Source organism: Mastigoproctus giganteus, chromosome 1 (genome assembly GCF_048544385.1).
Source record: "Mastigoproctus giganteus isolate SK-2022 chromosome 1, ASM4854438v1, whole genome shotgun sequence".
NCBI lineage: Eukaryota > Metazoa > Arthropoda > Arachnida > Uropygi > Thelyphonidae > Mastigoproctus > Mastigoproctus giganteus.
This window is the reverse complement of record NC_143575.1, coordinates 65,432,409-65,459,229: the sequence shown is the minus strand read 5'-3', so window position 1 is coordinate 65,459,229 and position 26,821 is coordinate 65,432,409. Positions and strand designations below refer to the sequence as shown.

At 37.0% G+C, this 26,821-nt stretch overlaps 1 protein-coding gene across 1 annotated transcript in view; it reads right to left on the bottom strand.

The window, feature by feature from the left end:
* The window catches only part of ALiX (programmed cell death 6-interacting protein-like protein AliX), a 262,161-nt gene that overhangs the window by 81,558 nt on the left and 153,782 nt on the right, over window positions 1-26,821 (bottom strand). Inside the window, exons 7-9 of the mRNA XM_090373269.1 lie at window positions 25,665-25,781; window positions 20,924-21,146; window positions 2,405-2,528 (exon numbers count right to left, since the gene is read on the bottom strand). Of these exons, the coding sequence (XP_090229395.1) occupies window positions 2,405-2,528; window positions 20,924-21,146; window positions 25,665-25,781 (464 nt within the window). The remainder of the gene's footprint in view (window positions 1-2,404; window positions 2,529-20,923; window positions 21,147-25,664; window positions 25,782-26,821) is intronic.

The window sequence follows — 26,821 nt, the reverse complement described above, 5'->3', positions numbered from 1 at the left end:
TGGTGGGATAACTTTTTTAGCTAGCAAAGGCGCTTGTTTGAAATTTTTAATAAATATTACATTTAATATTATATTTGTTTCTTATTTTCATTTCGATGCCATAGGCTTGCTTTTTTTTTTTTTTTTTTTTTGTAGTTGTTGGCGCGTCGGCTTCTGTGGCCATAATGCACCTCCCAAGGTTTTTGCAGTACTCTGATCCAAGCCCGAGGCGGGATTCGAACCCGCGACCTTTGGATTGCCAGGCAGGCGCTTTACCCACCTGGCTAGCCCGGTTGGCCCATATGCTTGCATTTCACTATGTACTGTCTATGTACATAGTCATATAATGAAGGTACATATAATACTTAGACAAAATTTTAGACTAGTTTTTCTTATATATTTCATACTTTGGAACAGAACCCCTTTATTACTATGGGAGCCATAACTCAGTACAGTAATACCCCGAAGTTACGCGATAGGTGGGTCCAACGAAAATTGCATATAAATACATATAAATTTTGTTTAATTGGGGCCAAGGACTAACAAAAACACTAGTTTAAAATAAAAATATTTAATAAAATTTCAGTTATTTATACATATTAATACAAATTATGTATTAAAAAAATAAATGAGTTACGTAAAAAAGTTATTATTTCGATGTCGATGGCTTCATAAAATCTAACAAATTCATCTGACGACACAGTGCCTTCTTTTTTTCACGCAGAATTTCTTCGTAGCAAGCTAATAATTTTTGATTCCTTGCTTTGTAGCTATAATGCGTTCTTCGTTGGAGTCTGTTTTCTAAAATTTTTAAGCCCTTTTCAATTGAGCTGAGACCTTCTGTCAAGCTTGCAATTGTCATGTGTTTTTCTGGTGGAACTGGGTCTGAAGTGTCGGATAATTCAGTGACATTTTGCTCACGAATCTCCATGAGATCATTCATTGTTTAAAAGAATTTGTTTAAAACATTTAATAAAATTGCAGTTATTTATACAACTGCAGTTGGATTCACTATGTGAATCCAACAGCTCGTTGACATCATCACCACTGACTTCCAAATCTAACTGCCTGGCAAGATTAACAATTTCTATCATATGAGCGACATGATCAGTTTCTGGCGTTGTTTTCGTCTCGTTTTTGAAAAAAAATGGACAAAGTTTCTTCCAGACACCATTCAATGTTTTTTTATGAATTTCATCCCAAGATTCTTCAATGATTCTTACGGCATCTGAAACGTTGAATTGTTCCCAAAAGTCTTTAACAGATATCTCACTATTTTGTCTCATAGCTTCATTCAGACGTGCAAATGAACGCCTCGTGTAGTAGCCTGAATGTTTTGATGACTCCCTAGTCCATTGGTTGAAGCAAGCTGGTTGTGTTTGGAGGCAAAAACACAACTTTCACACGTCGGTCGAAATTAATTAGGGTGGCAGGAGGGTGACCGGATGCATTGTTAATAAGAAGGATCAATTTAAATGGAATCTGTTTAGACTTGCAATAACGTTCGACTTTGGGTATGAAGTGGTGACCAAACCAGTCCTCAAAAAACGGAAGCTGTCACCCAAGCTTTATGATTTGACTTCCAAATCACTGGTAAGCTAATTTTAGATATATTTTATAAAACTCTTGGATTTTCAGAGCGATAAATTAAGAGAGGCTTTAACTTGCAGTCACCAGCTGCATTCCCGCTGACCATCATTGTCAGTCGGTCTTTGGAAACCTTAAAGCCTGGAAAGTTTTTTTATTCTTGAAAATGATGTAATTTCCGACAAAAGTTGAGCACGAATTCGAACGCACACATATAAATATGACAGTTGGAATGCAAATTCTTGTATATGTGTGCAGCTCATGCGGCAGCAAAGTTGAATTTTATTCATCTTTCGCTCTCACTCTCCGCCGTCGCACCGTATATCGATAGCACATGAAAAATGACCTTGAAGACAGTGGGCGGCAGTGTTGCCAAACGAAAAAATCAAGAACCGCGTAACTCCGAGTTCGCGTAAGTCGGGGTATTACTGTATTTGCATTTTTGGTATTCGCGGCATTTCTCAGGAACATAACCCCCGCGAATAGCAGGAACATAACCCCCGCGAATAGCGGGGGTTTACTGTAATGCCCTCTAATACTGCTGGGCAACCAAGAAAAATAAGAAAAAAAATATATTCAGAAGCATTTAAGGTGTTGCAGTAAACATTATTGTTGTACGACCAAGTTTCGTTTCAATAACTGACTTTTGACAGCACTCAATGGTGGGATAAGTATTTCAAAGGAAACTGAATGCAAGGATCTACATGCATTTCCCAGATTTGTTATAAAATTGAAACCAATATAAAAACATCAAAGCCCTAAGAATGCTAATAGAAACATTTAGACATCCTACCATTCATTACATACACCTGTGATAATTTCCAAATGCCATTCTTACCCATTTAAAAGTTGAGTTTGTTCTCGCAGTTTTCCAATTTCAGTATTTACTAAATCAACCTTTCTCACTTCAAAGGCCTGCACAGCTTGTTGAACAGTAACTGGTAATAAGGCACCAAACAAATCTGAAAAGTGCAAAAATTATTAAAGATCATTAGTAAGTTCACTGTTGAAAACATATGGCAATCACTGCTAAAATAACTTCATTTGTTTATTAGGTTTTGTTTAGCATGTCAGAGGTTATTAAAAGGTTCAATTTTGACAACCTCTAGTTCAATTTTGGTTTTTCACTAATATTTAGGTAACTTCAAAAAAAATTTTCTCCATTTAATTATACAAATGTAATTATAAGGTCACATTAAGAAATGCATTAATTACTTAAACAGCAACTTTTAGTCTTTTACTCTAACCCAGCATCTCTGATTTGTCTATTAAAAAAAATCAATTATTTATAATCATCTGGCACCACTGGGTTTTATCAGTTTTTAATTTCAATAAATTATGAAGCACTGTCCTAACACATCACGCACATAAAACTACTCTAGTTGTGCTGAGAATAAAATGCAATAAATAATCCAGTGTTATACCAATTCCCATTTAACCACTATCCAGATAGCAGTGGAGTCATATGTCTGATGAAGACTTTGGAAAGTTCAAAATTATTTTGTTGAAATTATATTCTTCTAGTTTCTAATGGATCATTAACACCAAGTCTGTTAAACTCGGTATAACAAGTATAAATCTAAAATCTAGGCTACATCTAGTTGACATCGGTGGCCAGTGCAACATTGAGTCAGTTTGGTGTGACATTTGGGTTTGGATTTGGAGTTTGGTGTGACATCAGCAGTGGTAAAGCAAAAATGAGAGTAGGAGTGTTTTATAGGCCTAATGAGCGTAACAAACAATTATACAGAGAAATATCATGTGCAGGGGAAATCAGATGTCTTATAATGGAAGATTTTAACTTTCCAGATATTGACTGAACTAGTGGGTTGGACACTCACATATGAATAAGACTTTTGTGAATTTATTGGATTACTGTTTTCTACAGCAGCATGTTTGAGAGGTAACCAGAGGGAGCTCTTGATCTGATTATCAGCAGTGACTACTCGTGCATTAAGAATCTTCAGATAAAGGAACCACTAGGTGGCAGAGATCAGAGTACTAATGGAGGATTTACTTAAAGATGTAACTACCATCAGGGGTAAAGGAAGGGTTTTTGCTTTTGTAAAGGTGACTATGGGGATTTCAGACAGTTTTTAAATTCTATACAGTGGGACCAACTGATGATGTTACCAACAGCAAATTCTAAATGGGAAGCATTCAAGGAATTAATATCTTGGAAGCTACTAGCCTTTTCAAACTAACTAAGAAATACTGTTCAAGATTTAAATGGATGTCTTATGAACTAATGACACATGTGGCAGAAAAGAAAAATACATGTGATGCATATAAATTATCATGCAACACAGAAGCCTATGGTAGATATAAGCTAGTCTGTAATAAAGTCACAAAGGAGATCATGCAAGTGAATGCAGATTACAAGAAACCTTTGGCAAAGTATACAAGGAAAAACAGCAAAGACTTCTTTACTTATGTAAACTCAAGAAGAAAAGGGATGAATCAGATTGGTCCGCGATATCGATGGTTTGACTATTGATGATCGTTCTCAAGTAGCTGACAAACTGAATGAGTATTTGCATCTACATTCACACATGAGGAATTCTGTAGAGAGGTGGAGGCCAGAAGTTTATCAAACTCTAACAGGGATCTAAATGATTTTGTAATTACTGAGAGCAAAAGGGGAGAAATTTTTCAAGTTAAAGATAAGAAAGACACCTGTGGTGGAAGGGAGCATCCTTGGATTCAGGGGAGACCAATGCATGTGCTAATGTATCCTCAATTCACAAAGAATGAAACAAGTAATTACAGACCTGTTAGTATAACTTCTGTTCCGGAGAAAATAATCGAGTCACTGGTTAAAGAAACAAGACTGCAATTATAATTCAGACACAACATGGGTTTGTAAAGAGGAAATCTTCTCTAACCAATTTGATTGATACTATGATGTGATCACAAAGAATTTGATGCAAAAAATAATTTTGATATCACATATTTATATTTCAGGGATGCTTTTGATACTGTTGTGCATGAAAGACTGCTATACAAATTGAAGCAGTATGGCATTAAGGGCAAGTTGCTGCTATACATAAAGGGTTGAGTGGGAGAAGACAGAGTGGTAATCAATGGACACTGTTCTTTGTGGACTAATGTTATTACTGGAATCCCCCAGGGTTCAGTGTTGGTAGATATTGTTATTTTCTATATTTATTAATGATAATGATGAAGGTTACTGGGTTTTTAGGAGCATTAGCAACTAAGGCCATTTGCTCCGGGATATGCGGTGGTCATTCTCTGACCTTTCCGCATCCTCTGTATTTGGTGGTGACGGGCTCGAACCCCGGTCTAATCAAGAAGCGTGTGCTATGCACTGTTGCTCCTTCCCACCTGGCTACGGAGGCGCCTCAATGATGAAGGTATATCAGGCTTAATGTTCAAGTTTGCAGATGGTACAAAGGTTGACAGAGATGTTAATGACAGTAAACTACTGCAACAGGATCTAGAAAAGTTGGGCAGATGGCCCAAGAAATGGCATCTGAAGTTTAACGTTGACAAATGCAAAATACTGCATATGGGTAGCAGTAACCCCAAGGTAACCTACCAACCATGCAATATGACATTCAGTTTAGTGGAGAATAAAAAGACCTGGAGGCAATTGTGCAGCCAGATATAAAGTTTTCTGAGCAGTGCAGACAGGCTGCCAGAGCAGCTGATGGGATGCTGTGAATGATATACAGGAATTTTGCTAGCAGGGATAAGGATAAGGCGATGGTCAGGCCACACCTTGAGTACTGCATAGACCTTGAGGACTCATTTTAGAAGAATCTAGGTAGAGCTTGATTGACTGATTTACGAGTTCTTGGCGCAAGAGCTACTGTGACTAAAATGCACCTTGAAGGTTTTATATGACAGTTCTGTTCGTGTTTGTATTTTGCTGGAAATAATTTCCAAGGATCAAGGAGCTTGTATAGCTTAATACAGTTAAACCATCTGTTATATTTTTTCTGTCTTCCAATACGGTTTTGAGAGTGAGGGGGGGGGGGGGGGGGTGATGCTAGGTTATTAACTCTTTAAAGCAGTTTCAGCACTTGGCTGCAAAAGCAGCCAAGTGCTGAAACTGCTTTAAAACTGCAAAAGTGTGTAGCAGGTAGGACAGAGGGGGATCCTCTCCTTGCAAGAGATAACAGTGGTTGAAATGAGTGTGTCCTATTCTTAACCTTGCAAGTATCACTTTGTTATGTCTGTTTTGTTGTATGCTGGATTTCCACAATTGGAGTAGAGTTTTTAATTTGACAGTTTGTTACTGGTGAAGACTTGCCATTGCTGTTGCCAGTGATGTATCCCACTGTGATGAATAACTTGTTTATAGTCAGAGAAAGGGATATATTCTGATGCAGAAATTATGCTGTTGGCTTCTTTAGCAGCTCTGTCTGCTTGTTCATTACCATATATTCTGACACTACTTGGCATCCAGCAAAATCTAATATTATGACCTTGTTCATGGATGATACTTAGTATTGAATTTGCCATTGAAGTGGATGTTTTCTGGAATTGATATTTTGTATCGCCATCATGGAGCTAAGGGACTCAGTGAAAATGATGCTGTTTTGAGAATGTCTTTGTTCAATTACCATCCTGAATAAGGTAAATGTTGGAAGCGATCACAGTATGGTAAGATGTACACTTGATATAGATGTAGGAAAGGAAAGGAAAAAAAACTGACTCGAGTAAATAATACAAAGGTCTTTGAGATAACAGAAGAGGAGAAAAAGCAGTATGTACTGGAACTTAAGAACAAGTTTGAGCTTCTGCAGACTGCTCAGGACCAAGATATCGACGAGGAATATTACAACTTTCTGAAAGTGATAAAGCCCAAGAAACCTATAGGGAAACAGAAATCCAAAGAAGAAAAAACTAGTCAAGAAACACTTGTCATGATGAACCGAAGACGACAAATGAAGAGCAAGAAAAACACTGACAGGGAGAAAATTGAGTATACTGAGTTATGCAAAGCCATTAGAAAGAGACTCAGAGAGAACATAAGAAGATTTAACACACGGAAAGTAGAACAAGCATTAAGGGAAAACAAAGGATTTAAATCAGCAGCCATGAGCAGTAATACAGAAAGACAAATGATACTGAAACTGAAGAACAGCAATGGTGTATTTATAAACAGCAGAGAAGGCATAATTCAAATAGCAGAAGACTACTATAGAGAATTATACAAGGAACGAGGGAATGATGCCAGCAGTGGGGAAGATGGATTGCAAAGTAGCAACACATACGACATACCCAATATTCTTCCTGATGAGGTAGAACATGCATTGAAGAAAATGAAGAATCAGAAAGGCCTGGGGGGGAAGATTAAGTTACTGTACAGTTGTTAAAATTGGGAGGAAGAGACATAACACAAAAACTGGCAAGGCTCTTCACAAAGTGCATTAGAAAAGGTGTGATGCCTAAGCAGTAGAATAATACAATCAGTTTTGCTGCATAAGAAAGGAGATAAATCAGAAATTGGAAATTATAGACCAATTAGCTTGTTATCCCACATCTACAAGTTGTTCACAAGGGTCATTACTAACAGATTAGAAAGAATACTTCATGAGAATCAACCAAAAGAGCAAGCTGGCTTTAGGACAGGATTCTCAACTATGGATCACCTTCACGTAATATCACAGCTAATGGAGAAAGCAAATGAATATAAAACACCATTATGCCTGGCATTTGTGGATTATGAAAAGGCATTTGACTCCATACAGCATAAGGCAATGTTTCGGGCACTGGACAGACAAGGCACAGATACCCCACATATTATGATTTTGAAGAAAATATATGAGAGTACTACCTCCTTTATTAGACTAGACAAAGACAGTAGCAAATTTAAAATCGAGAAAGGAGTTCGACAAGGAGACAATATCTCCGAAGCTGTTTACTGCTGCCCTTGAGGAAGCTTTCAGAAGATTAGACTGGTCGTAGAAAAGAGTCAATGTGAACGGAGAGTACCTAAACCATTTACGATTTGCAGATGACATTGTGATCATAAGCCACAATCCCAAAGAATTGGAGGAAAATCTTAATCAGTTATGCACAGTTAGTAAGGATTTTGGACTAAAGATGAATATGGCTAAAACAAAAGTAATGATGAACAAGTATGCCACGGAAAGGGAAATAATGATTGAAGGAGCAGTAATTGAAAAGGTGGAGTCATATACTTATCTGGGACAAGTTATTAGCTGTAATAATGATAAATGGCTGGAAGTCAAGAGAAGAATAAACTTTGAATGGATAGCATTCAGGAAATATAGTCACATACTGAAGAACAATATCCCAGTTTGTCTGAAACGTAAAATAATGAACCTATGTACACTCCCCACCATGACTTATGGAAGTGAAACTTGGGCACTCACCAAAAGAATGGAAGAGAAGCTGAGAACTACACAGCAAGGAATGGAACAAATTATATTAGGAATCAGAAGAGAAACACATGGATTAGGTAGCAAACTCAACTAAAGGACATTCTTATCAAAACTAAAGAACTAAAATTGTCTTGGGCAGGACACATAGCTCGAAGGCAGATGGACTAAGAAAATAACAGAATTGTACCCAAGAGGAGCTAGAAGAAAACCTGGAAGACAAAGGTGGAGATGGATAGATGAAATTCATGAGTTTGTGGGTAGTAAATGGATGGCCAGTGCTCAAAACAGAAGGAACTGGAAAGTTGCTGGAGAGGCCTTCATCTTGCAATGCATTGAAAATGGCTGATGATGATGTTCAATTTGGTTTAGTGCTAGCATAACGGCTTGCAGTTCTGCAGCATAAATGCTGCAGTCTTTTGGGAGATTTTGGGTCGATGTGCTGTCTGAAAAGTAAACTGCCACTCCCACATGAGATTCAGTTTTTGAGCCATCTGTATATAAAAGGCAGTGATCTGAAAATTGTGACTTGTAAGCAGCATGCAGATGTTGATAGTTTATATGAGGAAGTGTTTGCTTGCTCCAAAAGTGGAAGGAAAAGTCACATGTAGGCATTTTGATTATCCATGGTGGATAACTACTTCTTCAGGGGAATGATATTATCCAGGTTAAGATCTCTACTGAGAAGGATGTTTAATCTCATGCTTGCAGGTTTATTTATTCTTTGTTGTTGTTGATAATGTTGTTCCCAATCTGATATAAAAAGATTTTTCTGTAGGGGGTGTCCTGGTAGGGATTTTATTTTAGTTCATAAAAAAGTAATTGATTATGTCTTCTGATTTGCAAAGGAGGTTCTTGGGCCTCAGCATACAGGCTCTGCACAGGTAAAGTACAGAAAGCCCCAAGGACTATCCGGAACACACAGTGATGTACTGGATAGAATCATCTCAGGTCGCTAGGTCTTGCTGAGTCAGACTGGGGCACCATAGTCTAACTTAGACCAGATAAGTAATTGATATAATCGTAGTAGCACTGTTCTATCTGCTCCCCAGGATATAGCGGAACAACCTTTAAGATGTTCATTTTCTTCAGACACTGAAAATGTTAGATGCCAAAAATGTTAATTTCTTGTTAAAGACAAGCCCCAAGAAATGGACACTATTTCTGACTGGAATGATCTGCCCTTTTAGCTTGAGTTCTGGATCAGAATGGAGATTCCTTTTTCTGCAAAAGTCAATACATACATTAATTTTGCACAGAAATTCTATATCCATTTGTTTCTGTCCATTTTATGACTTTGTTTATGGCTATTTGTAATTGCCGTTCTATTGTCCTCATATGTTGTGTTTGATAAGAAATGCTGAAGTCATCAGCATAAACAGTTGTGAAGATGTTTGGTATATGTTCTATTATTGTGCTAAAGTGGGCTGAAAAAAATGTGGCACTTAGTACGGATCCCTGAGGGACTCCTTTCTGGACAAATGTTTTGGAAAGTGTATTGGTAATTCGAATTTGGAAAGTTCTATTCTTAAGAAAATTGCATATGTATCCAAATGCATATGTAATTGCAATTGTAGGTGTCTTCTAAGACCAAGTTGATGCAACCTTCTAAGAATACCATAGTGCCATGTGTTGTCATATGTTTCTCGATATCAAAATTAACCATGCTTTGATGTTGTTTTCTGAGAAAAGCATTTCTTACCTGGTTTTACAATTGTACAAGTATATCTAATGTAGAGCGATTTTTCTGAAAACTATATTGTGCTGGATTGAGAAGATTATTTTCTAGGTAGTCTATGCAGCTAGTCAAAGCTATAGGCCGATAATTCTGTGGATCTGAGATAGGTCCTTTCCCTGTTTCAGGAAAGCTAGTATTATTGCATGATGCTATTTGTCCGGAAAAGTAATTTCAAGGTATATTTTGTTGAATAAATCTAACAGGGTAATTGAGATTGTTCATCTAATTGTTGTATCATTGCATAATGTATTTCATCAGGGCCAACTGTGCTGTGTTGTTTGTAACAGAGTTTGATTTAGTTCTGCTACTGTGAATGGTAAGTTGTATTGGTTGCTATGATTGGTGGAAAAGTTTAGATTTGTTTTTTTCAGCCTCATTCTTGCGGGGTTTGAAAGTAGTTGGGTATGCATGCAAAATTAGCAGATGTGTTGGCAAAATTTTCACCAAGAATGTTGACAATATCTAAGGGTTTTGTGACCAACTGCCCTTTCCAATTCAGTAACAGGGAGGGATTTATTTGGGAACTGTTTGTCATTTTTCTGATCTTTTTCTAGATAAGTGTAGCTGGTGTGGAACTGGTTATAGCACAAATTTCATCCAAGTCGCCTTTTTGCTGATTGTGTACTTTCCTGACCTTAGCTCTTGCTCTCTTCAATTGGATTAGATTAGATTATTCGGAGGATTTTTGCAAAAGTGTTTTCAGGCTCTATTCCTGTCTTCTTTTTTTTTACCTTACAGACACTCAATGTTCCACCATGGTTTTGGATAAATTCTAATGTTAGCATGAGTTTTGGGTATTGTCTTTTCGGCTGCTTGGAGAATGCTATTTGTGACATAAGCCACTGTTGCTTGTAATGATTCTTGTTTAATAATATTGCAATCTAATTTCGTTAGTGTCTTGAACGTTTCCCAGTCCGCATCATATATTTTCCATTTGGGATGTCTCCTGGATTGGCATGGAGCTTTCTCATAAATATGGGAAATATTTATGAGAAAAAACTATATGGGGTAGCGGTTTTCAAAAATATGGAGCAGTGGTTGCTGCCCAATGGATTCCCATTCATTGTCCATTAAATCATCAGATTCAGTGTGGGGGAACAGATTGATGTCTATTGCAGAGCTGCTTTTTGATGGTAGGTGGAAATATGTATGTGTACCATCATTCAGAATAATGAGGTCAATTCAACTATTATTTTCTTGATTTGTTTACCATTCTCGTCTATTTTGGGATCGCCCCATAGTGAGTGATGCCCATTTAGGTCACCTAAAATGAAGCACGGAGAGCACGATTGGACAATCAGAATGCTTCAAAATCGTTCAAATAGCGTTCTTGACTAGGAGGTAGATATATTGAGGTTACAGTAATATCGAAGCCTACTGCTAGACAGACTGCAACCGCTTCTAAGGGAGTGTCCAATGGTATTGCTTGAGATGGCAAATCTATTGACTAATATTGCAACTCCTCCTCACATTGTTCCATCCAATATGCAGTCCTTTCTGTATATGGTATAGTTTTTAATTGTACCATTATCCTGTAATTTCAAACATGTTTTTGTAGGCAGATGCTTGATGAGGTCTACAATATCATTAATGTTTATGCAGAAACCTTAACAGTTACTCTGAATAATCGTATCTGTCATTTCGGTTTAGATGATCCCTCAGATTGGTTCCTTGGGGCTGTTTTCACCTTTTCTTTCATGGGAAAATAGGGTCTTCCTGTATCCATTTCTCCTTCTATGAAAATTTCAAGGATGGGGGCCCTCTCTGGTATTTCCTGCCTCAATATCCACTTGTTCTGTAATCTTTGTTTCTGTATTACTTTTCTTCTAACACTTTCAGCATTCCCAGGGGGAAAAGATAGAGGCATAGTAACCATTTTTTCTTGTTGCCTTTGTGGTGGAAAAAAATATGTAAAATTCACAAGCCCATTCTGAGATCCATTTGTGTTCCACAACATTCTGAATTAGGAAGTCGTTTCCAAATTCTTTTTTAGTTGTGATGACTTGAGCATATAAAGGTTTATTTCAATTGCTTTTTAGCTTCTTGACATGTGACTCCATTTTCTGCTTTGTACTTTTGTATTCTTTTTTTCTTTCTTCCAAATTTCGCTCTCTTGAGTATGCAGTATGTTCCCCTTTACAATTTGCACATTTATGATTTCCAGCTGTGCAAGTAAGTAGAAGTGAGATGTCTTGGGATCTACAGTTTGCACAAGTTGGATTTCCTCTACATACAGTCTAAGTGTCCAAATTTCTGGCAATTGAAACAGTGGAGAGGATTTGGGATGTATGTTCTAATACTGCAATGTAGATATCCTACTTTTACTTATCTGGGTAACTTCGGTGTGTTAAAAGTGAGTATCAGGTTCCTGGTGGGGTGATTATCCCTTCTTTTTTAATTGTAATTCTTTTTACATTGATGACTCTGTTCCTGAAGTTCGCTTTGAATTTCCTCTTCAGGTATGTTTAGAAGGTCCCATTCTGTTATTACACCTTTTGACATATTTAAGGTATTGTGAGGGGATGCTGTTAATAGTATTCCTGCAAAGGTTGTCAATTATAACAATCTTTCGGAGTGCTTAGAATGGGTTGTTAAAATATCGCCTGATTTTAATCTCTTAACATTTTTTGGTGGGTGGGCTGACAACTCTCAAGAATCTTTTGTATGATAAAGGGTGACAACTGGCCTACAGATTTCTCAGCATTTGAATGTATTATAAGATATACTGGGGCATTTAAATTATTTATGTCAGTTTTAAGTCTCTTTGTGGGGAGTCTTTTCTGTTGCCTTTTGGATGCATCTCCACGAGAACTAGATTCTTAATATCTTGGATTAGTGATATTTGATTCCATTAACCCAGTGGATTTCTGGGTATTGGAATCAGTTAGCTCCATTTCACCCTGGAAGGGAGAGCCTTTCCCCTCCAGGTTACCAAGTCTGCCATGCGGAGGCAGGAACACTGCCACCCTGTGACCAAGCACTAGGAGGTTAGTAATTAAGATATATACAAAAAAAAAAGGAAAAGAGAAGGTTGCTTTCCTTCTTAATCTAGTAAAGTTAATTTCTTTACTATAGATTAGTTAATTGTGTGTTAAAAAATACTTTAAATAAGGAAATGATTTCTACTTCAAGAAGTGCACTAATTCAGAGCAAGGTCGCTTGACACAGAATCTTTTGGCACCTGGGACCAGATGTAGAATCTGGAACAAGTACAGAGAAGGGCAATGAGATTGGTAAGAGGAGCGGGGGGGGGGGGGGGGGGGGGGCCCTTACCAAGAAAGGTTTAAGTTTTGCAAATTGCAGCACCTGAAGACTAAGCACCTGCAAAGTGATCTGATTGAGATGTGTAAGGCTTTGAATGGTTTGGGCAACTCAATGTTGATGGAATTCTTCCTCTTGCTTAGATTACACACTTGAGGGAACATAAATTCACATTTAACCAGTGGGTGGTTGATTGCTGGAACAAACTGGTTGTTGTGGAAGTTGACAGCTTAAATAAATTCAAGGAAGAACTGGACAAACTTTTGGAGCAAAAGGATGGGTGAAATGCTTTAGTTAATTCAGGCTTAGCATAAGACATTATATGTTCCATTTTAGAAATGAATATTTCAACTGCAAATATTAAGTCAGAAGAAACAGAAAACATTTATGGCCAAATGAATTCAGATTAAAAAAATAATAATAAAATAAGCACTTTACTATACAGAAGTTCAATTAGAAACAGCTTTACTGTTCTTCTAAGTAAAAGAGAAAGTAATAAAAGTTTGTTCACAACATTAACACACATCCATCAGTTCACCTAGTTTTCCATTGATTTAGTGGGTTGGGTCTTGATTTCCAGGCTTGTCCAGATTTATAGTTTTCCCATTTGCAGACATGCCAAGTTTTAAGCCTTAAGCCTTGTCACTGTCAATAATATGAAGTCTAGTTCCAGCATTGCATCGATTTAATGTTTTTAAGGATTATGTACGTATGTATGCTGTGACACCAAAAGCTTAACTCCATATGGTTGGTTGTTGTTAAAAATATGTCTGAAAAGTTAAATTATTCGAAGCAATTCTGAACTTTAAAATGTTCTACCTTTCTTGTGTAAATTAATGAGAATAAACATATGGCTTGGTAATATTTATTTATATTTCAACAAATGATCACATAATAAATTATCCAAATGGATATTTTATTATTTGAACAATCATTAGACTGGGAGACATTTTATTGGCAACTTTTGCAAAAATTTCGAGCTAGATATTTGAGACTGCAAAACATCTATTCTTTATCTTTAATGGTGCCAAGAAGTACTGGAAACTTGGCCACAAACTTTTGAAATTTAAAAATGACGCATAACCAATTTGTGCTGACTCAGCAATTATAGGAGCAGCATTTTTCAACGGAGACTTGTGTGCCATGTAGTGTCACATGCAGCAATAAATCTCTTCCTCAACGAAGAAAATTTTCTCATTGAGACTCTCCATACATAACCTTGGCAGAAAAAAGTTCTTAACTAAGCCAGACTCATCCTAATTTAGTCTGCTATGGTAATCAACTACCAAAATATAAGTGGAAGATAAAGACTGTTGGTATAATAAATTTGGACATAACATTCTTCAACATTGCTAGGAGTAATGTCCTCAATACATGGATGTGAGAAACACTGGAATGAAGAGCTATATTCAGATTTTTAAACAACTAGTGTAACATTTAAAGAACCAAATTGATTTATTCAAAATAGAAGAGGGGAACATGGACAGCTTTCTGCACAAATGAGAATAACATGCTTAGAATCTTTATTTGCCCATCATTTTATTCTAAACAGGCCAGCTTACTTGGCCTATTTAGTATTACTTTTGCCCAGAAGTTTTTCAGTGTCACTAATTAGAGATTGTTTGTCTTACTTTTCAATTTGGTAACTCTGAACACCAAATATCATGAAATACATTACTCTTCATGGACTAATGTTATCAGTGGGTCCCCCAGGGGTTCAGCGCAGGGCCCATTGTTGTTTTCTATATTTATTAATGAAATTGATAAAGGAAAATCAGGCTTTATGTCTAAGTTTGCAGATGATACAAAGGTTGGCAGGGTGGTTAATGACAGTAATCAGGGTAAGCTACTGCAACAAGATCTAAGAAAATTAGACACATGGGCTGAGAAATGGCAGGTGAAGTTTAATAATGACAAATGCAAGGTACTGCATATGGGTAGCAGTAATCCCAGATCAACGTAACTTGTGTGGTAATACACTCAGGGTAGTGGAAAGTGAAAAAGACCTTGGGGTAATTGTGCAGTCAGATATGAAGTTCTCTGAGCAATGCAGACAGGCTACCAGGGTTAGGCCACATCTTGAGTACTGCATACAGGTCTGGAGGCCTCATTTTATAAAGGATATCGATCTGCTGGAATGCGTGCTCACACCAAGACAGGTATTTCCTTCAGTTCTGGGTATTGGATCTTGACTGTGAGGTGATCTTGACTGAGGTGTTCAAACTACTAAATGAATCTGGCAGAGTGGAAGCTCAATGCTGCTGGCAATTCTTCCTCAGGTTACACACGAAGGAGTTTAAATTCAAATTGAGGAAGGATGGTTGCAGGGTAGGTGTGCAGAGGTTTACCTCTAGCCAGAAAGTGGTTGATTGTTGGAACAAACTTCCATCTATTATTGTGGAAGTAGGCAGTTTAAATAAATTCAGGGAAGAAATTAGAAAAATTACTGGAGTGGATGGTGAGGTGATGTGGAAGTTTTTTTCTTTGGTGATGCCATATAAGCTTGCTTTTTTGCATCATATGCCCAAACTACTATTACTACTACTGTATCAATCAAACTTTAGTCCCTGATCTCCATCAAGCCCTAAAAGGTCAGGGGATAATAAGAATCTATGTAAAGATCAATATTGGCCTGCAGTGTGCCAAAAGGTAAGCCAAACAATGTTGTCAAAGAAATGGAGAAGCAGAGCACTGACATTCTGAGCATCAGCGAAGTTAGATGGACAAACAGACAAAATGATGGCAAAATATATATATGTGGTACTCAGGTGGCATAACAATGGCATGGATATCATCATGAATAATAAATTTGCTAATACAGTAGGATACCCATTCTGAAAGAATTCTAATCTTGAAACTGAACACAAAACCATTAAAAATAAACATCATTACTATGTCCTACAACATATGCAAGTGACCAATTGCAGATGAGTTTGCTTCTTGATTAGACCGGGGTCCGAGCCCGTCACCACCAAATATGGGGGATGCGGAAAGGTCAGGGAATGACCACCGCATATCCCGGAGCAATATGGCCTTAGTTGCTAATGCTCCTAAAACCCAAACAAACAAGCAGATGAGTTTTATGAAGCTATTGAAAAAGCAATAGAAACAAACTCAGAGTTCTTCAGTACAAGTAGTAAGTGTACACGGTGCATAGAGGAGCATGTGTTTATCACGGAATGTTACCTCAAAACAGAGTCATTTAAAACCATTCAACATGATTTCTGTAAGCCTTGTCATAAGGCACCATCAAAATAATCCTTATAACACTAACTATAAAAACAAAACTGAATGTGAAAATGTTCAGGGGAAATTAGAAATATGCACAATATGAATCATGCATGCACACCAACTATTATGACTAAGGAACACATAGCACAAGCTTTTGACCATGCTTTGTGTTCAGTTATGCTGTGATCACAGTGATCATTTTCAACATTTCTGTAACAAATTAAGCACTATCAGAGAAAATTTAGTTGCAATTTTCATGGATTCTCGTTTAAAATGATCACTGTATTATGTTACCACCATGTAAACTTGAGGATACATTTATGCTGATATACTCTATATTGTATTTAGGAACTTATAGCTGGAAAAAAAATTCTAGTTGTCTTTCACCATTATTGTTAGGTTTATTTTTGATCCATATTCTTCCAGAATATCCATGTAGATATAATGATAATTTCCTACCATGCTATTCCAATCTACAACCATCACTATTCTTTGGCAGTGTTTTTAACTCCTCTTTGTTACATATTAAAGAACTCCTCTATTTCTTCTTTTTTTTTTTTTTTTTTTTTTGAAACTTCAACTGGGCCATCATGATGTAACATCAGAGAATAAAGAACGCTACTTGTAAATTCCATGTCTAGATTTATCTTTTGATCCATATTCTTCCAGAATATCCATGTAGATGTAATGATAATTTCCTACCATGCTATTTCAATCTCCAACCATTACTATTCTTTGGCAGTGGTTTCTACTTCTCTTTGTTACATATTAAAGAACTCTATTTCCTCTTTTTTTTTGAAACTTCAACACAAACAAATTTCATGATGTAACATCAGAGAATAAAGAATGCTACTTGTAAATTTCATGTATAGCACTCTTTTACTTGAAATTATTCTCATTTTCATGGGTTCTCATTTAAAATTACACCATGTATTTATATAATTACATTTTATTGTATTATGTTACCATAATACAATAAAATGTAATTATAATAATTACAATCAAACGGTGATGTTTCTATTTTTGTTTATTTCACTTAACATTTCTTAGATATGCGCAAGTAGTGTAAGGTCGCCCTGAATGGAGCTCTCCCTATATCATGCAATAATACAGTGTTTCTTATTCCTGCAAATATGCAATTTATATCAGATGGTTCGTCTCATCGTCGCAGATCCGATGGTCACGTCTCCTGAATATGATTGTTTTCAGGTAATCTTCTATATTAATTTTATTTAAGACTATCGCTAAGTACAATATATAGAGGTTGCACTGTTTGTGTTGGTCTAAAGCACAAAGCCTATCTAACCCTGATTCTGAATGTTAGAAGAATAAGGTCAAAGGTGTGCCTAATACGCTAATTCCCAAGAGTAACCTGCTAAAAGGTAGTAAAGTTAATCCTTGCCTGCAGATAATTTTACGGAACATTCCCTTGGTTGAACATTTTCGATCACGCAGTTTGTGGAAACTGAACTTAAAGCTGTGGAAAGAGAAAAAAATGACAAATAATCAAATGAACTGTGCTATCCGTAAGATGGTAAAATCAGCTGTATTTCTGAGCTGTCTTTTGTGCAAGAGGGGATTTTGTAAGCCGTGCACCCCCACAGTGTTATGGAAACTAAATAAAGAATGGCGAAGTGTGGACATGTGATATTTGTAACAGAACGAGTGAAATCAACAGAGAGAATGAATCCGTAAACCCACGGAAAGTAGACAGCAGTATATCCTATACACTGACCTCGACAAATTCACATCACTGCCATCATTACCACCTGTTGAACCTCCTGACTGTGTTGTTACTAATGAAAACGGAACAGAGATTGCTTGTAATGGTTCCAACACAAAAACTATTATGCCTGAAAGCCCGATGGCCAATATGACCAAGTAATCACCAACGATTTAATTAGTAGAAGTCCTCAAAAAAGAGAGAAAAAGACCGCAGAGGAAGATCCCCAGACATTTCTATATTCTATCAGAATGCCCATAGCATCCATAACAAGCTTGAAACTGTAGAAGAGCTTCTACTTTTGCACAAGTTTGATGTGCTCTGCATAACAGAAACCTGGCTTGGCCTAAATGAGGAGCATTTTCCATATGCAGTGTCGGCTGAATACGTGATTCTCTGCTCCCAACAGGACAAAAGGGGAGGTGGAGTGGGACTCTTCTACAAAACACCACACATACTCGTTACTAAGAATTATAAAAGCCAGTCCACTAAGTTCGAAGGGCTAATTGTGTCATGTGAATTTAAATCTGCTCGCACTGATTTTGCAGTTATATACACCCCTCCAGGACCTGATGCTGAAACCGTTGACGAGATAACTATTTGGCTCATTCATGGGCTCCATCACTCAGCAAGGCATGTTATCTGTGGAGACTTGAACTTTTCCCCTCAACTTGTTCATCTTCAGTCCAGATTGCTAAATAACCTTCACCCATTAGGAATCCATCTGATTAATAATCTCCCGACCAGGGGTGACCACCATCTTGATCTTGTGCTATCATCAAGCAATTGTGAACTTGATTCTACAACAGAAATAGCTTTTCAATCTGATCACACGCCAATTTTAATTAACTTATATTTTCCGACTCCAAATTACAACGTCTCGACTCAGGTCCACACCAAGATAATAACGAGCCCAAAACTACTCAACATTACTAAATGTCTAGAAGCAGCCACTGCAATTCCTTGGAATGCACTTGAGCAATGTGATAATCAACTTGCCTTAGACCTTTTAACTCGCTGGCTCATCACAATTTCTAATTATGCAGCCTCAAAGAAAATAAGGATCTCTGAACGTACGAGAGGATGGTGGACTCCTGAGCTGAGCAACAGTTTTAAGCTTAACCAGGAACTGTACAAACAGTGGAAAATGACAGGACTAGCTCGGGACTGAATTACGTACTCCAAAGGACAGGCAAGCTTCAACCGTCTCAAGCCATAAAACATCACACTGAAACCACACTTTGTAAGGGCTGTCCATCAAAACCCAAAGAAATACTGTGAACTCCCTCCACAGTTTGATCCTGAAATGTGGATGGACTTTATTGCACAAGTTCAGCAAAACTACCATGAGCCCAGTGATATTCCCATGTCTGATGATGATGTGCCCAGAGATGCACTTGAAACCATCGAATTAACAAGACAAGACAAGACAAGACCTTTTATCTGCGATTAATAAGTTGCCTGCAACTGGTACAGTGGGAATCGACAAAGTATCGCAATTTATCATTAAATGTTTGAGCCCATTTCTGTGATCCCCTCCTAATAATTTTTAATAGCATATTAAAAGGAGAATTTTTCCCTCCAATATGGAATTTATATTCTGTTAGGCCACTCCCAATAGTTTCCCAGCCAATTGAAGCCAGGCACCTTAGACCCATCTCTCGTTCCTATTGAAATTGATTGAAAAAACAGTACTGAAAACACTTACCATGCACATTCTCCCTCACAGGCCTCAGCAAATTCATTATTCGTTGCAAAATAGATCAACAGTTAGTAACCTGATTATGACTACCAATGCCATCCTTGGATCATTTGAGGAGAAAAGAAATGGCAATCACATATCTTGATCTACAAGCTGCGTTCGATAGTGTTCACATCCCAGCCTTACTCAAACTCCTTCGAAATTACTATCACATCACAGGCCCAGTATTGAAGTTTCTGACATCCCTTCTTCAGAATAGAATCATCCAAATGTACATAGGAAAGCAAAGGTATACTAGACAAATACAAGCAGGCATTCCACAAGGAGTCCTGTCTGGAATTCTTTTCACAGCTATCATCTACCCGCGAATAGACAATAGAACAGATATGATATCATATGCAGATGATTTAAAGATCTTCACAAAAATAAATTCGACCGATGAAGCAAAAAACGCCACAGTAACCATCAACAAGACCTTATCCGAAGTACAGCAGTACCTCACGAATTTTGACCTGCAAGTGAACCCTGAGAAATCTGCCATCATGGTATTCTCACTTAAACCCACACCAACCATAATTCAGCCTGCGATTGATGGAGTCCCGATCCCCTGCGTTGAAAAGCAAAGAGATCTGGGTGTAATCTTCGACAGAAAATCACAATTCCATCATCATAGAGAAGAACTCTGTGCTAAATTCAACAAGAAACGGTGGGTTGCCAAGCAGCACTTGCTACACATTCACAACAGAAACCTGATAAAAATGTATATCAGGATGTTGATTTTCAGAGGTGTACTGTATGGAGTAGAGTTGTGGGGCTCAGCTGCAGAAACCACAATTAAACCATTAAAAGCCGCTGAATACTGGCTCCTGAAGTTGGCAACCTGGAAATGTCATCTCCCATCACAGCAGTGCACAACACCGATAGCCAAAGCGCTGAATTTAACCAGGTTTTCAGCATTGATGCACGAGAGAAGACTCATCTTCACCGTAAAAATGTTTGCCGGGAGAGTCTCAGCACGCAACGTTTGGGACACCGTGTGCTGGCGGATTCCCCAACCAGCTCTCTGCTCCACTCCCAAGCTTCTTGCTCTTCCTTCGAGGCTACATATTTGACGATGACATTTAATTACTGGAACATAACAAAATTTTAAGTTGCAATAGGTATAATTAAGGATACTCTCCTAAAATTATCTAAAACATTTTATGTGATTCCTTCAAGTGAGTTATTCATCATGGATAAAAGTAGGCAGCAAAATAAAATAACTCTCAACATTCAAATTACAAGTTTGCCTTATTGTTCTGTCTCAAATTAACTTAATTATAACTTACCTTGAAAATTTGGGGAAAATTTTTCTGGCAATGGAAGCGGTTTTGCTAAAACAGCTTTCCCAATAGGTGGCAGAGTTTTCACATCAGGAACACGTGCATGATATATAAATTCATTGTCTTTTTTAGATTCCTTATAAGCCAGAGTGATGCGAGTATTATAATCAGTAAAACTAAAACTGGCACCAGCTCTTGTTTCTGCTGCTTTCATTAATTCAATAGCATGCTGTTTAAAAAAGAAAAGTTACATACATAATCGATTAAAATCTGAGTTCAAACAAGTTTGATTACTGCTGATGCATTTAGAAATATTATATATCTAGTAAATTGCTATATGTAGGTCAAAACAGTTAAATTTAAGATGGGTTCTCAAACTGGGGGTTATAGGCAACTTAAGGGAGGGTTTTTTTTTTATTTTAAATTTGGCTCAAGTTTTATGGTTTTATCACTGTTTTATTTGACACATATAGATTAAAATTTAATTAAATGGTACATTATTTCTTGCCTAACTAATTCAAATGAAATCATTAGTTTTATTCACTGGGGGTTGGAGTGCACAGATTAATTTATCATCACGGGGATGACAGTAACACAGTTTGAGAACCCCTTATTTAGGATACAAATAGGATTACTTATTTTAATAGTTAAGGTTAAAAGTAACTATTATTTTAATAGTTATCTTTTGGATTTAAATCTGACTTTTTTGGGGGGGAAAAATGGTTTTCCTATATCCATGCAAATATTTCTAATACTGAAACATCAGGTGTGCCCGTATTTTCTATATCCATCTGTTGAGTGGTATTGCCTTGGTGTTTGTTTTGTCTGGATGTGGATTCATGTTTAACTGGTCTGGTGGAATTGTAACTGATATGTTTACTATCTGTTCCTGCTTTTGAGTTGCAACGTAAAGTAAATACTTAGCTTGTGGTGAAAAGGATCCATTTGAATACTTGGAGGTATGGAGATCTCATTTTGTATCTCTAGTGCGTTATATTTGGTTAATATTTGAGAATAGGATCCTTTATTTAGTGGGAAATCATGGGTAATTTTCCTTGCTTCATGGAATGTTACGTTGTTCTCTTTCTTATACTTTTGCATTGTTTTTTTTTTTTGTTGGCATTTACCACATATTCTTATGTAGGCTGGGTGTTCTTCACAGTTTAAACAGGTTGGTGTAGGAGCATCGTAGTCATTAATGTCATGTTCTTTGGATCCACATTTTTTTTGCATATTGATAGGGCTGACCTCAAAATTTGTGGGGCCCTGTTCAAGGATTACTTCCAAGCACTGGGGTTCTGTGAAAAACTTATATGGGGTGTTTTCGTAATAGTGATTTTTAATTTTTTTATTTTTTCAAATTTTACATTAAGAAATTATTATTTAGACTATTTGAGTGCAGGGTCCAAATTTTCCAGAACTGGTTGGACATGCTTGTGGCTAAAATTGCATATGGGTGCAATTTCAGCCACAAGCAAGCCTCTGCATGCCGCTTGCTTGTGAGTAACCATATTTTTGGCACTTGTAATATCTAAGTGGATTAAGGGTGTATACCCTGACCTGGCAATTCAAATAATCCACTTTGATTATCTTTGGAGGTCTTGGTGTATTGAATGTGAGAATTAAGTTCTTAGTTCATGCAATTTTACCTTCTCTCATTACTGAAATTCTCTTCACATTTGTTAATGCTTGATCCTTAATTTCTTCATTGATTTGTTTTTTCTGATACTTGCAAAAGATCCCACTTCGAGGCGATTCCTCTTGAGCTATCTAACGTTGTGGGGTGTTACCACTACTTATAGTTGTTTATTTCTCAAAATTTCGTTGTTTGCAATAGCTTATCTGAGTGTTTGGAAACTTGCAGTTTCTACTAATGCATTTCTGGTTTGGAGATGCCACTGTTTTTGGTGTTCTATTAGTTCTTCCAGGCATTTTTTCCATTATCTGATATCCTGTAGAATGCACAGCCAAGTAGGCTGGTGCTATTTGTGTGTTGCTATCTGTTCTCTGCCATAATGCTTTCAGAATTATTCATTTTCCAGTTTGGTTTTGTCTTGCCTAATCTTCAAATAGGCCTCTGGGGTTGGGAATATTCTTAATAACTGCACAATCCTACACCAACCGTTATTAAATAAAATAAATAAATAGCATTGTGTTATATTAAAATAATAATTATGCAAATAAATGAAATAAACAGAATGATATAATTTCACCAGATAAAACTGATAAAAAGGTAACTTTCTGTACAATAAAATATGAAATTTTAAACAGCAATGAATAAATTACAATAAACAATGTAGGTAAAACACAGGATAATAAAACCGATAAAAGTGCTAAAACATCATAGCTTTCAGAGGCATCGGCCTCCTTTTTCAACAGTGAGGTTTATCGTACAGCACATCCTTAAATATCAGCAGGCTCACGGTTCTCAGCACGTGTTTCTACAGGAGCATGCCAGGCAGAACCGCTCATCCTGTCCAAGAACCATTGCCTCGAAGAGGGGATGAATGCAGATTCCCATCTCTATTAATGGTATTGCTCTCAAAGGAGCAAATCCGCAAGCTCTTGAGCCATTTGCAGTTCCAAAATCTATGTGCCCGGTCGACGATAACAGCTGGGGAGATTTGATGGTGCTCCTCCCTCGTCTGGGGAGGTTTGACGGTGCTCCTCCAAAAAAGGTTCTGCCACAGCAGACTTCCCATAATCTGCGGTCTTTATCATGTTCATATACTCCCCCAGATGATCTTTAAACCTACGTTTCGTTTCCCACAACCCAGGCACCTTATCTCATACGCGACCCCACTCGTATATTCCCTTGGTATGGGGTCCTTGACCTGTGACACAACTGTGTGCAACCTCCACCATGGCAGCTGCACACAGCATGTCTGGCAATCGTGCAATACCAGAGCTATACGTTCAGTTAGGCCCGGATAGTAGGGAATGCATGCAGTGGCAACTGGTGTAAACCGTTCCCTTCGTCCGTGCTCCACTTCTTGGATATACTTATCTATGTTCCTCTGGGGGTAGCTGCATTTTCTGAGATCCGCTGTGACACGTTTAATTTCTTCTTTTCTATCCTCGGAGGGGCTGCTATGGGATCCAGCCCTATCCAACAATGCCCTAATAACACTGTTCTCATCCTCTCTCCCCTCACCTCATCCTCTCTCCCCCTCCGAATAATTATAAACTTATTGTCTACGTATCTTTTCCATGCGCGCATGGGGAGAACTGACCCATTAAAAATCCTGGCTTCGAGCTCCTCCATAGCTAAATTTGCTATGACATCACTAATAGGGGAACCCATTGCTGTGTCACGAACTTTTGTACATTGTGGTACTTGAGACATAGAGCTCCATCCCACTACAAATGTCCTCCATGCTTAACGGAGACTTATTGCTTAGGATGTCATCCTTCCCCAAAGCCATGTGCGCATTGCACCCCATGGTCAATAGAAATGCACGCGAACAAGGATATCACATCGAATGATACCATGGCCTCGCCATCTTCTTCTATAGCCTGATCCCTTATAAATCACACGAAGTCTCCACTATTCCTGATGGTAAAATTGGAACGTCCAACAATAGGAGAAATTAGGCTGGCTAAGAACCTGGACAAAGTATGTGTAGGACTGCCTATAAATGACACAATCAACCTAAACGGAACCCCCACCTTATGAATCTTTGGAAGGCCAGAGAACCTAGGTAATTGGCATCCTGTTGCATGCAATATCTAATAAACTCAGTTTTCAGTGCTGGCTATACAAAGGCAGTTTGTCACCTCTACTTATGCTAGAATTGTAGTTGTTTTGCTTTTGGTTCAAATAAAATTAATTTAAAATTGTTTCAGAAGGATATTGATGATGTTTTTAAGACTAAACTGAAGGTGAAAACAACTTTTCCTTACAGAAAAAAAGCAGCTGAACAGGCAAAATTTAAAAACCATAAAATCTAAATATTAACACCTATTCCAATTTTAATATTAAATTCAAAAATTTCAGATATTTCAAATATTATGGGTATTATCTCTACTGAATTTTAGAAAAAAAAGAACCACAACAATTCAGTCTGGTATGTCGAGACCCTGGATAAGCTCAAAAATGAGAATCAAATGATTAAGATCTAGCAATAAAATACTGCTTTAACACAACAAATGACTTCACTGCAAGTGTGCAACACTGGCAAGACCTTCGTCACTGGCATTTGATTTATTCCACGTTCCTTATATTTAGATAAGACTCCAATTAAGAAATTAAGGCAACCATAAAGAGATGGTTAGTTTCTCAGCAAAAAGAATTTTACTTGAACAGCATATGAAAACTCAAGAGCTGGATGAAATGTATCTAATATCATACATACAGTGTGTATGTGTGATGATGCAAGATAAGCTAGATTTGATCAGTATAGATCAGTCTTTTAGCAACCGAACTAAACAAAATGCACAAGGGTGAATTTTAACCACAAAGAATCATGAAATTGGTTGAAAATTCCAGCTGTCATTGTGGCTACATTAAGTACATAAGAAATAATTCCTTACACCATTCATATATATTTTTTTCTCTAGGCTATTTTGAAATAAGCTAATTCATCATCCAAAAGAAGAATAAATTCTCACTTTCAAGTCTACTTATAAAATTTGAAATAAAGTATAATATAGTCAAATTGAACAGCCCACCAAAATTTTGTGATTCATTATTTCTATTTAATAACAGTGCCTAAACAAACAGACAAACCAAATGAAACTTGCATACCTCAAGTCTAGCTAGTTCTTCACCAACATCTTTTTTTGCTTGACAAACTAATGACTGGTAATATTCTGCAAGTGCATGGAATCCAGCTTGCTTTCCAGCCACAACAGGAATCCACTCCTACATAAAAAGTGATCACATAATTCTTTATGCCTACTAGAATATTAACAATTTCTAATGCTCTTCCAGTCATATTTATGCTAAAATATGATTACCTTGTAAACAGCACTTTTAATCCCCCTCCAATAAAAACAAAGTGATGTACGCAATGCAATATATAGCTGCTAGAAGGTTAAGTTAGTGAATTATAGTGGAGCATAGCAAATGCACTCCATCAATATCATCAGAGAGAGAAGGAAAATAAACCAGAGAGAGAGAGAGAGAGAGAGAGAGAGAGAGAGAGAGAGATTAAAAAATAATCTTGAGGATCATTAAAAGAACTTCCACAGTCAATATAATGCAAGACATTCTATTGACTGTGGAAGTGTTTATCTCCTTAGTTATGGCGATAAGCCTGGTAATATTAAGTAATTTTAGGGAAAAAGAAGTCAGTAAATTAAACCCTTTTAATTATAGTAACACAGGTTTAAGACTCAACTGCCTCATTAAAATCATGATAATTGTAATTGAATTTGCTTTATTTTAATTTAAGGGATTTTTAAAACTCCCACTTGGATTAAAATAAAGCAAACTTGAGTAGCGTTGAAATTAAGAATGTGTGTATGCATACACATAACATTAAAATATGAAGGAACAGTATATTTAACGGAGTATAATTAACAGTTGAGAAATAGGTTATGTAATTAAATCTTTTAAAATCACAAGAGTTACCTCAATCTTTTCTTCATAGGATTCCTTTCTCTTCACAACTCTCCAAACCCAACTTATTTTAGCCATGATTTTAAAATGATTTAAATTTACATAAACTTCATTAAAATACTATTAAATGTGTTCAATCCTCTTAGTCCATGAATGATCAGACACCCATGGGATCAGAGTCGAAAGCTCCACCCCGACTCTAGATCAATCCACCATGCAATCACGAGTGACTGAAGACATTATGTCAAAAATTAAAAATAAACATCATTAAAAAATTTTCATGGAATATACCAAAAAACTACGATGATGAAATAAATAAATTATGATAAATTTCCTAAAAA